The sequence below is a fragment of the Alternaria dauci genome, chromosome 4, assembly GCF_042100115.1.
Source record: "Alternaria dauci strain A2016 chromosome 4, whole genome shotgun sequence".
Taxonomy (NCBI): domain Eukaryota; kingdom Fungi; phylum Ascomycota; class Dothideomycetes; order Pleosporales; family Pleosporaceae; genus Alternaria; species Alternaria dauci.
This window is the reverse complement of record NC_091275.1, coordinates 1,455,348-1,471,491: the sequence shown is the minus strand read 5'-3', so window position 1 is coordinate 1,471,491 and position 16,144 is coordinate 1,455,348. Positions and strand designations below refer to the sequence as shown.

Sequence of the window (16,144 nt, the reverse complement as noted above, 5' to 3'; positions counted from 1 at the left end):
CCATCTACACGTGCTAAGAATAGTATGGGGCCACATGTCCCGCCCCCTCGAGACAGATGGAGAAGATGCGTGTGGGGAGCGCAATGATTGGCGGACACCCCTGCTCTACCCATACCAGACTTGACGTCGAATTATCTCATTGGCGGGTCTACTTTTCCTGCGAGTAAGATGTTTGCTATGAGATGATATGATATGCAGCGCGGGGCCAACACGTTTGCATCCCCGTCCCTTGTTCGCATCGTACTTCCAAAAGGGACTAGTGCGTCCACGTGACGGTATTGGGGATGCGGGTCTTCATCACGTCTTTGGATGGCTTTGTCACGGCCGACATGCATAAGCACTGTGTGTGTGCATGTGTGTATGTAGGCACGTATGGGTGTGTGTGTGTGTATGTATGAGTGGGTGTGCGGGTGTGTGGGTGTGTGCAAGTGTGTGTCTTGTACCGCGTGGCTTGCATGGTTGGGCTCTGAGTGCAGAGTCCTGGGAAAGGCGATGCGCGTACCGCGCCAGGATGATGCTGGTGCAAATGCATACAGGACCCGGCAGTGTGGTTCGGCGATAGGACTAGCTGCATCATGAGGTATGGGTATGTGCGGGATTATGGAACTGGCGAGGGTGCGATGCGTTATGTAAGATTTGATAATGAAGCTGAAGTTGTCCAGCACTTCTTGTTGAGAAGATGCATGACGAGATAAGTCTACATGGTCCGCACATGACTCACGACGCGTGGTACGCATCTTCTTTCTGGTCCCTGGTAACCGCGCCAGTTCCCAATATTGCCCATAGTAGCTAAGTCAACGACGAAACTTTGTTATAACAGAACGCGTAGCGTCCACGCCGTCGCAACCAAACCAGTACTGAGCATCGCTTGTGTAGTTCATGTCCCAGGCCAAGCACTTACGCACGTATGTAGTCGAGAGCGAGAGAAAATTCTGCCCCACCTACAAAATCCCGCGGATTTCTCAGTCTTGACGATGCGAAGATCTGTACTGTGCTATGGTAACTAGTTTTGTTCAAGTCATGGGACAACAGAAGGGTTCAGTTTGAGTATCCGGCCAGTGCGCGAAGGCATAGTTTGATTGTTGAAACGAAGGCGATGCAGTGCAGTATGTGCTATGTCCGTCTGCAGACAGAAGGCGCAAAAGACCATAGTGCCTGTCTACGCGCTGCATCTCCAAGGTCATTGAGTCAGTTGCACGATCCGGTGAGAGTTTTCCTCATGCTTGCTTTGCTGAAAGTGATACATTGCCGTCTAGCAAAGCAAACATTGCGCGCAGACGGAGGAGCGCGAAGTCCACGCGTGACGAGGTAATTCGATAGACACACGCATCTTCCGAGAAATACAACGTTCGCACAGTGCAGATCTAATCCAGCAGGAACGATGTCGATGGCATTACATCAACATGGCAGGAATATACGGTGTAAATTGTAGGTACACGTGTCGAGAGTCGGTCATCTGAATGTGGGTGGAGCCTCTAAGTCCCGCGCAGATGTACATCAATGGAGTCCATTATGCAAGTCAGAGAAACATCAGCTGTAAAGGCTGAAAAATGGGGAAATTGGTCCGGCAACCGCATCCCAGTAGGGTGTTGCACCCCGCGACCAGCAACATGACTAGGTCTCGCGGTGATGGTGGTGGTGGTGAAGCAAGGAACGTGAAAACACCATCGGCAGTTGCGAAGAAGCAATCAAAATGTGCTTACGCAGCCCGAAAGATCGATCAGGTCTTACACGTTCGGCCCGAGTTGCGAACTCTTAATCGGGTAAGCACAGCAGAGGCTGATCACGGGCTGGATCTACTGCAGCATGCGCAGTCTTACAGCCTTGTTACCCGCCGCAGAGGTAAACGGTGAGCAAGCGCTGATCTTGTACATAACTCCCTTTGATTGGGCGGGCATCCGTCCCACTCGCGGCATGTCATCAATCAGTACCCATGCACCACAGCGGCTCTGCCTAGGTAGTTCTTCTTCCAAGACGTAGGATCACGGGACAAGCGGCTGGCTCGTAGGCAAACTGGGTTGCATCCTTGCAGCGCATTCTGCAGTGTGGAGACTTTTTTTTTTTTAGTGTTTGTTCTTGTGAGCCCACCCGTAACTTTTTTTCTCGCGAGTCAGTATCACACCGGATGCTGGTAGCGTTCGCTGACGTGAAGGCATTAAAGGCGGAGAGATGGCGGTGAAGATGTTGCGTGCGCCGTGCGCGCTTCGGGGGCCCGGCAAATCTAAGGTTAGGCCCGATGACGAGGATGGTGATCAAGGGCATGTCGTGCATAGAGCGGCACAACAGTTAGTCCTGAAATCCGCGAGGGTATTGATTGGCCGTGATGGAAAAGGGAAGGATCGAATTGATTAGCGATATGGATAATACGAATGCGACATCGTTCTTTGTTGTGCTGCCTTGGTGGCAGGGCTAATGCTCAGTTGAGCAGGTTGTGATAGGTCGACTACTCCCTACTTGTCTCGAGATGCCTTGTCATGCGAGCGTCCAAGACCTGCAGGGCGTCATAGTGCATGCCTGTACAACATTAACGACATCTCAGTCCCTGGTCTCGAAGAATAGGCCGTCGATATTCTATTTCACCGTCGACTTTCTCCTTGTGGAAATAATGTGGTAGACAATTTCTGGTCAACTTAATGCGGCTTCCGCAACTTGGAGAAACTTCCAGTCTGGTCGAGGGGGGTATCTTGTTCCCTTGATCGTTGTACGAAGTAAGATGTGCACAAGAGCGGGATAGTTGCTGGTCGGACCGTGCAAAGGAGGTGGCGAGATTCGGACCGTTTTGAGGAAGGTTCAAGCTACTGCGATTGTGGGACGTTTTGTGGTGTGTTAAAATCGACAACCGGGAAAGTTCCACTCGACACCGTCGACAGCGCGCTTCTAAATTGTACTCGCGGGATTCTCAAGCCACCGACATGAACATGGGCGTCCGTTGAAGTTTGGAACTAGTAACGCACAGTGGCGGGCTGTCAATACGGGTCTTAATTCAGGGAAGTAAAGGGCCTCAACTATAGAGGCGCTATAATGCCGTACATAAAGTTCCGGCGTGGGTCAGCGAATGCGCCGAATCGTCCAACGGACCGCGCCGGAGGCGTCTCCGGCACCTAACATGCGAAACACGGAACTTGAAGTCTGGCCAGGTCACGTCCTCGGCTGCTTCCCAGCGCGATGGTCAGGTGGCTACAGACCTCTCTGACGGGATCTTGTGGACTGTGCGCAGTGGAATCAGCATTGATCTTGCGAGCACGAGGTTGTGATCGTACACGTGTCTGCGTAACTTACAATGGTCTATGCTATGTGTGCGCCTTTTTAACGTGGCATGTCTGGTGACAATCGAGCGCGGTCAGACAATGCTACACGCTCGTGAACCGCGTGAAGCACTTTTCTGAAACAAGGTAAAAGGCCCATAGGACCCTCGGGTACCATGGCCTGGAGGTCGCAGAAGACTGCCGACCTACTAAACCGAATAGTCTGGGAGTTAACGCCCATGGCGCCGGGTTGCTTGCCTACGGCGAGCTTTAAACTTTGGACGGATACCTTGACCAGAGGCGCGATGTGGAAACGCAGATCGTACGATGTGAGCGCGTCTGTTCTAAGCTCTTTGTTTTGTCGGCTGTGTACAGCTGCCTGAGGCTACACTCGGTATGGCGTTGGCCTCATCCGTCAGGGTCGGCTCCTGATGCGGATTTTCAAAAGTCGACGGCGGCTTTTCTTAGTTCGTCATCCCATATCCGAAACTCAGTTCTGATGACCGCCTGCTTTCGAGCAACGTAGCGGAGATGGGCTCGTTGGTCAAATTTTCTGATACGTTGGGCGCATCCGCATGTGCGATTACGATTTGAATTTGCAGAGTGGTTCACCCAGCAAGTCTCGGGGAAGAAGGTCAGTGGAAAACGGGCTGCAAAAGCAGAGTGCATCATGTGTGAAGGCCCAAGCGGTGGGGTATCTTAGATTGTATCAAGACACACACCGAGTGATGTCATACGGTAAATGTTGAGTGTTGGAAGTAGTCTGTACAACAAGATTTGTTCTATTCTCGTTGGTGTCCGTGAGTAGACGAACAAAACAATGATGCTGCCCACTGAGTGGTGCGTATGACGAAGTATTGTACAATGGCGAAACGACGTTCCTTAATCCCGGTACGATGATAACGATGACAACCAAAGCGTCCGCGAGGACAGAGATATCTAGGTGCAATTTGTTCATAGTATTGATAAGAAACAGAGAATGAGAAGCCATAGGGTATAACGCAAATGTGTGCTCGCAAAATTGCAGAAGCTGGAAGAAGCCACCCGCGCAATGTGAAACATGCATCTTAGACACATGTCTCAGGAAAGTAATATGGGAACAAGGTGATAGGACAGAAGCATTAGCGCATCCTTTCCCGGGGTTGTTCGTGGAGTTCAGGTGGGGTGCTCATACCGATTCGTCTCAGGAGGAAACGGATCGCGATAGACTGGCCGTTTGGCTGTGGGCTGAGGACCCGTGGACTGTGCCTGCTGATGCTGTGGGTACTGATGAGCCTGGGCAGGAGCAGGATTGATTGGTCCGAAAGTAGATGCAGAATAACCACGTGATTCATGGCTGGGAGCAGAGGCATCAGTGTGGTGAGGGCCGAGAGCTGGATGGTAGCTGCTGGTTCTTCTTCGAACATTGCGCTCTTCTTCGCGCATTTCATCCTCATAGTCGTCATACGACGCTTCTGAGCCATGTCCAGTGGTAGAAGACGGTGCCCGTGACGGCGCTACCGATACACGCCTTAGGCGAGGCGATGGTGGGCGGGTGATGTGACGTTCCGGCTGAGCTTGCATTGCAATTGATCTCCAGTAGTCTCTCTCGGAGCGATAATACTCGGCGTCCTCATTGGAATCGCGGACGTTTTGTTCCAACCTGGATATGCTCATAGAGGCCTCACGCTCCTTCTCTTTCCTTCTGGCACGGAAACGTGCAGAAGCGCCAGCATTGCGCCTTCTCTTCTCGTCTGCACCCTTGGAAGCGGTCTGTGTTTCCACTTGTATATTGTGTAGAGACCCATCCTGGCTCTGAATTGTCATGAGCTGGACGCTGCTCTGATTGGACGGTGCCATGGCTATCATACTATTGCGTTCACTTTCCATGGATACCGATCCCTGGCGGGAATCGTGAGTAGGGGTGTGTCTACGCATGGGTCCATATTGGCCTTGGGTACTGTTGTTGTCGTACTGACTCGACGCAACCGAGGCTGGCTGGCTGTATGGAGAGTATTGTGCAATTGGACTAGCACTACCGGACTGAGGGAAGTTTATGCTTGGCCGACGCATCTCTGTTCGCATCAAGTTGGGTGGGGGCGTCGGAGCTGTAGGTGGGAAATAGTGCGTCCGGCCGCCAGCAGGAGGTGTGGGCAAAGCAGGCTGGGTCGTCATCATCTCTGAGGGGCGAGTACTTGCAGTTAGGAAGGGCGACTGCTGCGCATCGATTGTGCCTGTGGGCGGATTCAATCTGCTCAAGCTGTGGGTCCTAATTCCTTTCTCAGGATAGAGAGAACGTATTGGAGGACGCTCTGGGGGCTGGAATGGCCTGGCATGTTGTTGCCCTTCCTGCGTAGACTGAGTAGAGTCGACGCTGTTGGGTCGACTTATGGAGGGCAGGCTTTGGGATTTTTGTGTATCGACTGGGGAAGGGGATTCCAGCTGAGAATTACTGCGTCTCAAAGCCCGTTGCTGTTCGACTAGTTCTGCCTGGGGGTTCAGAATAGAGTGAACTCCAAAAGGATTCCCAAATCTCCGATCTGACGGAGTTGGTGGAGTCTTTGAAAGATGGCGAAGAGGGGGCAGCGAAACGGGCGGGTTCACTGGGGCTTCGCGCGGGCTCCTGTATGGTGGTTGCATTGGAGGATAAGACTGGATGGGCGACATTTGTGGGGTGTTCCGCTCTGAACGAGGCTCTCCTGCCGACGGGATGGACATGGAATAGTTATCGCCAGAGCCCGCTTGGCCGCCCTGACCGGACCATGGGCCTTCCGGTTTAGAATCGCTGTGGTATGGCGGAGTCAGAGAGGGCTGGAAGCGTCGTGGATAGTGAGGAAGAGGGGCGCGAATCGCGGGGAGAGTTTGAGTAGCCAGGGTGACAAGGTGGGTTGGGTCGCCTGGAAGACAACCCAAAAGACGTCTTGATGATAAACCGTGACAGGAGGCGAACTAGGTGTGGATGGGAGAGAGTAATGGCGGCAGAGCAAACGGTGAGGCAGTAGGAGGCGGCGAGGATGAATTTCCTAGTAGGGCACTTGAGGCAGTGTGGGGCTGACGGCCATGCTATACTAGGAGGGAGCAACGGGGCGCTGCAGGAACAAGGGCTGGAGATCAGTGGTAAAGTGAAGCGTTGAGGGTGCGAAGTGAAGCTGCAGGGCAGGCGTCGAGCAAAGTGCTAAAGAGTGTGGGAGTCGAGATCTGTCACGCCCGCAATCGGCAGTGGCCGCGCCAGGACCGGGTGTGATATAAGGCTTTTGCGGTGTAATGGTCGGAGGAGCGCCGACCGGGCAGCAAACCATCGAGGGTGCATTGAGCCCCTGTCAAGCCGGGTCCATGTTGCGCGACGAAGGGCAGCAAGTACATGATGCCTTGTCGGCGGCTTTGACGACGCGCTAGGCGGTGCCTTTGCGCTGACCGGGACATGCTGGCCACCGCCGTGCGCACGTCTTGCGCGCTACTGCATGCTCGACAGTGACGATGCGCGGAAGCGGAACAGAGCCTGATCCCCCCCACCGTAACAACGCGCACCTGGACTGGCAAGCCAAGGAACCACGTCGAGGTGGCCGCGCCCTGCAGCCCTCCAGCACTGACCTGCGGGAGACTGTCCGGAAAGACGTCCTGTCATCTCATCTGCAGCTCGCCGGCCCTCCCTCCACTTGGACCTGCAAAAGCCCACCCGTGGCTGGCTCGCACACATGTCCGCGAGCGTTGCTAGGGCCGCTCAAGGCAGCGGTAGCGGGCAGCGGGCAGCGTGTGCGAGTGCGCCATGATGATGTGCGCGACCATGTCTCATCATGTGCTGCTCATCCCTCCCTTCCTTCCTCCCTCCCTCCCATCTCCCCCCCCCCACAGCCCATTGTGCCCTCGCATGCCGCTCGCAGTGAAATGGATTGTGCTCTCCATTTTGCTTTGTTGAGCGTTTCATTGGTAGCCAATCGCGAATTTAAAATCCCCGAAACACGCCTCTATGCCGCATGTGCCCCACGCGCGCTACCTACACGCACTGCACAAAATACAAGGCACAGCTTCGCGTGGAGAGAGACGATCGTGTATCGATCGCCGCGCCTGCGCTTTGGCCAAAGAGATCGGGAGCACCTCTGCTGCTCGTCTCATCCCATCAGTGGGTTGCTTCTTGTACACCTGCATCTTCAACGCGGCCAGCACCACTAACGTCTCGGGACGGTCAGCGGCGGCAACGCCTCGTCTCGCTGCGGATGACAGAAGAAATTGCATGGCCCATGCCATGCAGTCATGCAGCCACCACAATGGAGCCACTGCGTCCGCCCTAGACAACGTGCCTATCGAGGACGTGCTCCTCACGTCGACATATTGCCAGTGGCCATGTGGGGGTAAGCAACCAGTTGATGAGACGGCATGCCATGCCAGACATCTCCGGCCATGTTGATGTGCATGACGGGCTCTGTGAAACTCGACCGAATCAGTGACATGGTAGCCCTCGGCCTGTCGTTGGTGATAACACTGGGCGATATGACCAGGATCTGGTGACCGTTCCCCGCGCATGCCGTGGGGGTGGTGTGAGAGCATGTGGACCGCCTCACGACACACAGCCCTGGAGCTGCTGCATCCCAGCACAAGATTTGTGATGGGTCTGGTCCTCAGCCATGCCTGGCCAATTCCCACACACACGTCGCGCTGCCATGGCGAGACCAGTATTGCGCAATTCATGGCGCTGCTGCAGAGCGCTTTGGCACATTGGGCTCCAAGTTCCAGCCCCTGTCGCATCGCAAATTCCGTCCGGTGTGCGCCTCGAGATTCCACACACACACGCACACCATATTAAACGGGGCTAGCTCGTGCCGTGTTGCAATGGTTAGCTGGCGTTAGCCCATGTGTGATTCCTGCTTCTCGAACCCTTTCCATGACAATTATACCCGATGCATTGGTAACAGCATGCGTGTTGCAGGACATGAAAACGATCTCCATGCCGCACATCTCATCTGCTCTTGTTCCGCCTGCTGCCGCTGTTGGGGGCTGGAATGGGCGCAGAGGTGCAAAGGTCGCGACGGCGTGTATCTCGCCTCTGGGGACGAGTCCTTGTTCCAGGCAATCGCCGAGCATCTGACGCTCCTCGTGTGCTGTCGTGTGCTATCCGCAAAGTCTTGCTCTGACTCCGAGAGGCACTCTTTGCAACCATTGTCCGCGCCTTGGCCAGGGATATGCTCCGAGATCGTCATAGCTTACAACCAGCACCGTGGTCGAGCACGGCGCCACTGATAGATCTCAGCCTTCGGTTGGCTGATTTTCTCCACCAGTTTCCGGCTCCAGACTGTCGGTTGCGCAGCCAAGATGGTAGTTCAGGGGAGACTGCACCAGGCTAGGAGCCGACGTCACACGTGATGGACTAATCACACACTCACGGTACAGCCGCGTACAGCGGTTGGTTCCAGTTCCAACCCGCCGGATCATATCGCCATCCTCAATCTAGAAGACTGATCCAGACGAGATGAGACGCAGACTCTCGGTGCAGTTGCACTTGTTCGTACATGGCGTCTCCGGTGAAGCTGGGCACCCGAGCGCCCTTTGCGTCCACTTTTGTTTTCCTTCACCCCACCTGCCCATGCCCATGCGACAGAGACGGCAAGACTGCCGTTTCCTTCCGCGGCCATGTCGACATCGCGACAGCCAAGCTTAGCGTGTTGCGAAGATCCAACACGCGATAATGGTGGCAGGTGCCGGCGCGTGCTCGTCGAAGCGACAATCCTTCGGCACTTAACCGATGCTCCACGATGTCTTCCTCCAGGCACGTGTCTAGTCATGTTCAAGTCAAAGGGATACCCTGTGGGAGCAGATCGAACGAGTGGACAATCCGTACATGGTCCGAGCTTCCGCACGGGCGCCTTAGGACTCTTCATCGCCCTCGCTGTGTTCGCTTGCGCAGCCTTCAAGTGCTTGTCTACTGTATCGCTTCGTGTACGGATAGGTGCAGTCAAACAGGTTTGTGGTTCTTACGACTCTGGAATACTCGCGCTCTGCAGTACATACTACAACGTAGCTTCTCGCCCCATTCTCGATACGAGCCTGTCCTCTCTAGACAAACCTCTGACATGTGTAGCAGGTTCGTATCGAAACATGCGTCATGGGGCTCGCTTTACACGCTCTCCGTCACGCAAGGAAGGATCATGAGCCGAGGACCCTTTGAGAGCCGCCTGCGCAGGGCTCATCATAATTTATTTGTTACTCGGATCACCCTATACCATCCGCTATATAGCCCAGAAGCGGGAGATGACGTTTCTTACCCTGCTGCGTATAATGCATGAGGCCGTCTCTGCTGCACACAGATCCCGACTGGGTTGCTCAACCCAGATGGCTCCTCTTATCGCTTCCTACTCGATACCGTCTTTGTGCTCTTCTCTCGAATGCTTTTTCGCTCGGTCTGTAACGCCGACACCTACCACAGGTAAGCAGAGCAACTGCACACCACCCAAGACGTTATACATGCGTTCGTTAGTCTTCTTTGCAGAAAGACGTGCACTGTCGACTTGCATTGCCTTGTCCTTGTCCTGATCCTCCAGTCTGTCATGTGTCAAACATGCGTCTTCCTCGGGTATTTCAGCCATCCAATAATCACCTTCGCAGGCGAGCTTTGACAAATGTTCGCACGCAGCTCTGCATGTCGTCTTCCAGGGCTCCAACATACATGAACTTACCATCCAGCGGGTAAGCCAACACACTCAAGACCCACATAAAATAGAAATCAGCGGGTCAGTCATAGACAGCTTTCTAACGCGTAGAGTAATGCGAGCAGTGCGAGAGCGCCTGTCTAAATGGATCCATCTGCTCTTACTGGCTAAACACATCGCGGGGTATCCCTTATATGGCATCATCTGGCTTTCGAAGAAGAGGGACTACCCCACAATAGTCCCGTCTGCCAAAACAACACCTCGTCGTCCACTGCATACGAAGCAACTTCAAATCGATGCCACGATACAATTTACGCGGAACCAACTCCACGCATGCGGATTACTCGATGGACATTAGTAGATCAGCATACCTTTAAGCATCTCAAAGAAGAAAAAAATCGCTAGAAGCTGCATAAAAGCTCCGGACAACCGTAGTCAGGCCGACCGTCAGTCTCACTACCCTGCTCACGACCAATCTGTCGGCGATGATCTTTCGGCCCTTCTCACCAATATTCCGTCTCCAAACCTACGGTAACACTCCTAGATTCAGCTATCCTTTGTTCGACAAACATCCGAACAACGATCGAATCAACTCCTTTTCCCTGCTCGCATACCATGTCTGCGTGTTCTCTTGCATGTGTGAAAGGCGAATAGAAAGGACCGAAAACCCTTTGTCAAAAATATCTTACCTCGATCCCTACCGTCTATTCTGCCACCGCTTCATAAGTCTCACCAGTGCTGAGTCAGTGCTTGTTAATTTGTACCGCGACTGTAGCGCTATTGACTTGGAACCTTGACAACAAACTTCCAACATTGACCATAGGTTTATGCAAACCTTGCTCAGATTCTTAGTTGTGAGATAGCACGAGAGGAATGACGACACGGCCATGGACCTCAGATACGACTTCCCATATTGTTACGTAGAGAATGGCCAGGCCTTCCTAAAAGCGATCGACTCGGATTCTCGGAATGAACATGAATACCAGTGTCTTCACATCCTTCTTGGAATATCATGCAAGACACCTGAGCACATCACACCCTTCAGTAACATGGGTATGCTTATTGGACAGTCCCTCATCACCGTAGTCACGTACCACAGCCCAAGTTTACTGCAGAAGGACGTGTGCCCCATTCCTCCTCGAGATCTTGCAAACGACGTCTAACCAAGTCGTTAAGATATTGCGTACGCCTTCTGAGTTCTTGGGTTTTCGCTAGCACACATACGCTTGACTCGCTTTACGCCTCATCCGAGCAGTATACACGCTACATGCGCGAGACAAGGATGCGCTCCGGCAAGGACAATGCATATCATCACGAAAAGTCGTGAATACCCGCAGCGAAGATCCGCATCTTGAGTCGTTTGGAATTCAATCTTATGTCGTGGATTTGCTAACACGTTTGAGTAGGATATCGGCCGGCTCCAATACCCGAACTGTGCCACATCGCGTATCCCCACTTCCTTAAGCAAGGAGAGGTACACTACCTAGTTTCCGGTCCACCATAATTTTATGTTTTTGTGCTTTCCCCCTAAACCAGCAAATTACATGTCGCATGGTTTGCATAGACGCGCGCGCTTCACACCTCATGTCCCATTCCTTTCGATCCTTCTACGCCTCGGATGCGAGTCGCCATCGATTGAAGCAACGTGCAGAATCCTACGCATGTTACCCGCACCCAATAGAAGCCACAGAACATCATATTCTCGAATGATTGCGTGCGCTGGGACGTGACGTAAGCCTTGTGCCATGCTTTTCAACGTCCCGCGATACGGGGATGCATGCCTCAGGACCATGTTTGGTCGCTGACCTAGGACCACGATAGGAAAGGTGCAACCAAAGATATGAGAATAACTACGCCGCACACGTGTAAAAGTCAAGTAAAGGGTTGCAAGTGTTCCTTGTTGTGGTGAGCACAGTGTAGGCTATACATTCACAGTCACATTGACGCGCTCCTCGGCTCCACTACGGATGTAACATCATCGTCTGATCGTAGAAGGTCATAGAAGCATGTGTCGCCTAATTGGATCAGAAGGGATCTTCGCTTGCACGGTATATACATCCTAGAATGATCACTCAAATTGTCGTTCCGAGGTCCTCAACCCCGGAAATCGGGATGCCACGCCTATTCTGGCAACACCTCTCACCAATAGAACAATCCCATTCACTACGTCTGCTGCAAAGTTCCGGACTCGAGGAGTTTCATTGGGGTGACCACTATCTTGACGTCCAATAGTCTTGTTGAGCTCACCACCGCTCTGAACACGGTCTGCCATTGTGTCCATGATTATACAGAGAGGCGCTACCCGCGATTGTACAGTCTAGCCATTGTCCGCCTTTGTCTTTGTTCGTCGCTCTTTGCCGTGGCAAGGTTGCAGGGGTAAGCGACGGCTATCCAGGTGTTCTTCACCATGGTCGTTAACTACTTCCTCACTCAGACCTAGCGCACCCAATACTGAGTAGTATCAATTACAAGTGGCTCTGTGTTTATGCTATGTCGTGGATGTCTTCATCCGTCTCATGGTTCCGGCAGTCACCATTGTCACTTCGGTGATGTTGGCATGACAAGAGCACTCTTCAATCATTAGTTATGCAAGCAGACTCAAACCTCAGGCACTTCACGCAATGTTCCCATTTAGGAGTCATCTGACTCCCAGCTAGAGCTGATGTGGTTGTCACGAGGTAGCGTATTGAGCTATCCACTTCTTTCCGCCTCGGTAACGTTGCGAGGTAGCTAGATCAGCCATAACAGATTGTATAGCGAACCGGCTCCAGTGATCTAATAGTAGAATTTGCTCTCTGTGTACGTGTATGCCTATGTAAGACATCGCAGTAGATTATAAGGTAGACTCCGGAGGCTCGGAGATGTGTGATATTGTTAGACACAACATTGGAACCTTCCAAGGTTGGAAGATGGGAAGCTGCTCAAGGGCAAATCAACCACACATCTGCCGTGTATGCGACGGCCTTACGACCCTCTCTCATCGAGATGAAGAACGCTGTTCACGACGATGAACTGACCTGGCCTCAGTGCGTCGGATACACGTAAGACTAGTGTCCTGAAAAACCTTGTTTCATCCATTCTGGTGACTGTACTGAGGTTAGGCAATCGGCCAAATTCTGGAAAACTAACACAATGACGCGCCGATAGAGTACGTCCAAGATCCAAGTGCACACGAAAAACTGCCAGGCACAAAGCAAAGGTCCAGATATCTGACTGCGAGATTCGCGTCAAGAAGTTCTGTTGTGTATCAAGACAGCCTTGGCGACCCATTGGCATCGAAACAAAAATTGAGTTACCATTATAGGGTGAAGGCTAGACTGAATACGTGAAGCTTCCCGATTATCAACTCCATTAAGAAGCACTCCCTTACGCTATAAAACACAAACAAGGTCCACTCCTCATAAAGAAGGCTCTAGCGACGAGATACCATCGGATGAGGTAGCTTCGGGAATCTCTCCATCTTAACGCTACTGCTGGAGAAGATTAGAGCTGCCTTACCCACCAAAAAGAGACTTCAACAAGGACCAGACAGACGGCATATGTGGAAATCCCCGAAAAGGTTCATACATCCGGAGGAGTCGGCCAGTCTACAGCAAAAGATTCCAGTCAACGGATTGGCAGAACACTATTTCACGGAGTGGGTTATTTCAGGACGATTGTTCCCTGTAATGGAATCAGGTAGAAACAGGGGATGAAGCTTGTACCCATAGCAAAAGAACAGTAGTCTTCGCTCTTTGCATGCATCATGATGTAACTTGTGCCTCTACAGCTGGATAGATGATCCTTCATTTCAAGTAAGCGCTAAAAGTGTTGACATCTCTAGCTAGATCGAAATAAACACGCGTATCCAGTGTAGTGTTTAGAGGCAATCTCTACAAAACATCTTTTAATACTCTGACGTGCCTGTGCTTCGTCCGTGTGTGGGGGCTGCTACCCGAATGGCTAGGTGCCGAAGAGAATGACTTTAGATTGATGCTGACGGACGTCTCGTTGGCGGAAGATCATGCAGGCTCTCTCCCGCAGCGTCAACAAAAATCTCTCCAAGCTGTGACGAGTGCGAAGGGGTCGAAGATCCGAGGTCGCCAAAAAGGACAGATCACCTACAAGCAGCTTGTTATCAAACCGCAACCCAAGTCGTCCCCTGCAATCAATCAAGAATTTCGCACGATTTTCCAAAGACCCGTGGCAAAGCTACCTGCGTCTTCAGATTAGCACAGTTCAGCCGGGACAAAGATACAACATTCCCGCTCCATTGTCAAACGTGCGTTTCCCTTGTAGGCATTGGCGGACCGTTTAACCGGCACAATCTCATTGTTGTCGCCGCATCGACGCTACATCTCATCAGTAATACCGCTCACTATACTGCTTGTGTACCTATCCTGCCAGACGGAGCTCTCACTGAAATGTGCAGCTGTGGTCACGGCGCACCAGCGGAAACCGCACGAACGGCAGTCAACTCTGTGGCGGAGCCAGAGATGTCGCTCCCGGGGAAAAAACCAACAGCATATGTATCTGATGCGTCCACGATTTTCAGAAATATCTCTTGCATACTCAACTTCCGAAACCGAATTCCGAGTTATCTAATTCTCCATAGTAACCATAATCGCAGGAAGGTACATTGCATGTTCGCAGCTGGGTTAAAGGAAGGTTGGACGCAAAAGGCAAAATAGTGGAGACGAAAAACGGGCATTCCTAGCCTCATTGGCGGCTCATCGGGACGTCATAACGGAAAATGGGAGCGACGCTATCCAAATTGTGGTCCTCGATGAAGACCGCCGTGACGGGCGCTTCGGGAAGCCGCAACACACTACAACATCACCAAGCCAGCGGCCAACAAAAGGACGAAGAAAGCGACACTTCCACCCCGAGCCAGACTGCAAATACCTCTGCGAAAATGTCAGAGATCAAGAAGTTTGAAATTACAGAGGTACGTCGACTTGCATTCGTTGTTGTAGCTTCTTCAAGGTGGCGTCGGAGGGGTACTTAACGGCCCAGCCCCGCTGAGGTCATACAGCCGCATTTTGAGCATCGTGACAGCCAGCTTCGATGTTTGGCCGGTTGCTGATCAGACGATCGCATTTCCGATATAAAGAGCCAACTTATATCTATCTCGTAGGAACATACGGTCGCTAACCATCTCCCAGCCATGGCTCAAGACATACTACTCGCTAGGAGAAGGACCTTTCTGGGAAGAAGAGACAAACACAATCCGCTTTGTCGACATTGAAAAGAAGAAGCTCCTCCGCGTAGACGTGTCCAAAGGCCCCTCCAGCCTAACAACCATCAAAGACTATGACATCTCCATGGGCTGCACTGCCGACATTGAAGGCAACGACAAGGAATTCATCTTCGGCGGCAAGTACGGCTTCGGCATCGCCAACAAGCAAACCGGCGAGTACCGCTGGATCAAGAAAGTCTGGTCCGAGCCTGAAATCTCAGCGAACAAGCACGAAAACTTCCGCGGCAACGACGGCGCCGTTGATTCCGCAGGCCGCTTTTGGGCGGGCTTCATGTTCGATCCCATGGTCTCTGAGTGGAGAGAGGACGGTGCTGTTTTCCGTCTCAACCCCGATCTGAGTCTTGATCGGCCCATGAGCGATATCACGATCCCGAATGGCACGACATGGAACAAGAACGATGATACCATGTTCTTTGCTGACAGCCCGACAAAAACAATCTTCCAGTTCGATTTTGACCCAAAGACGGGTGAGATTAGTAACAAGCGCCCCTTCTTCACCATGCCCGAGGACAACCGGTACGGCAAGGACGCTGTGCCTGATGGCCACTGTGTCGATGAGGAGGGCTACATGTGGACCGCTCTTCACGGCGGATGGCACGTAATACGTATCTCGCCCCAAGGTGAGATCGTTGCTGAGATCAAGGTGCCTACTAGCCAGCCAACATGCCCTTGCTTCGTTGGCGAGGAGCTCTTCATCACTAGCTCCGGCGGTACGAGTGGAGAGAACGGAGGCCCTGTGGACGAGCACGCAGGCAGCTGTTTCAAGATACATGTTGGTGTGCGGGGACTGAAGAGATTCAAATTCAAGGGCGGAGCGGCTATTGAAGGTGGGAAGGAGAACGGAAAGGTTGCTGGAGAGTAAAGGTTGCAATGGCTTACCGTGTGTGGGCCACCGTAGAGCAATGAATAGAGATGGCACAATAGGGCGTGTAACGAAATAGACATATATATGCATGCACATTATTCGCTACGGTTCAGCTGACCGTACCAATCAAGCTCAAGGCCAACCTCGGTCGACGAGATTGCATGTAGCCAAATAG

At 52.5% G+C, this 16,144-nt stretch overlaps 1 protein-coding gene across 1 annotated transcript; it reads left to right on the top strand.

The window, feature by feature from the left end:
- Positions 1-14,597: 14,597 nt before the first annotated feature.
- ACET3X_005038 (uncharacterized protein) lies at positions 14,598-15,966 on the top strand (the record flags this gene model as incomplete). The annotated part of the gene is made up of 2 exons (XM_069451199.1): positions 14,598-14,792; positions 15,010-15,966. 2 exons carry the CDS (start codon positions 14,598-14,600, stop codon positions 15,964-15,966), a joined length of 1,152 nt encoding a protein of 383 aa, XP_069307082.1.
- Positions 15,967-16,144: the final 178 nt, after the last annotated feature.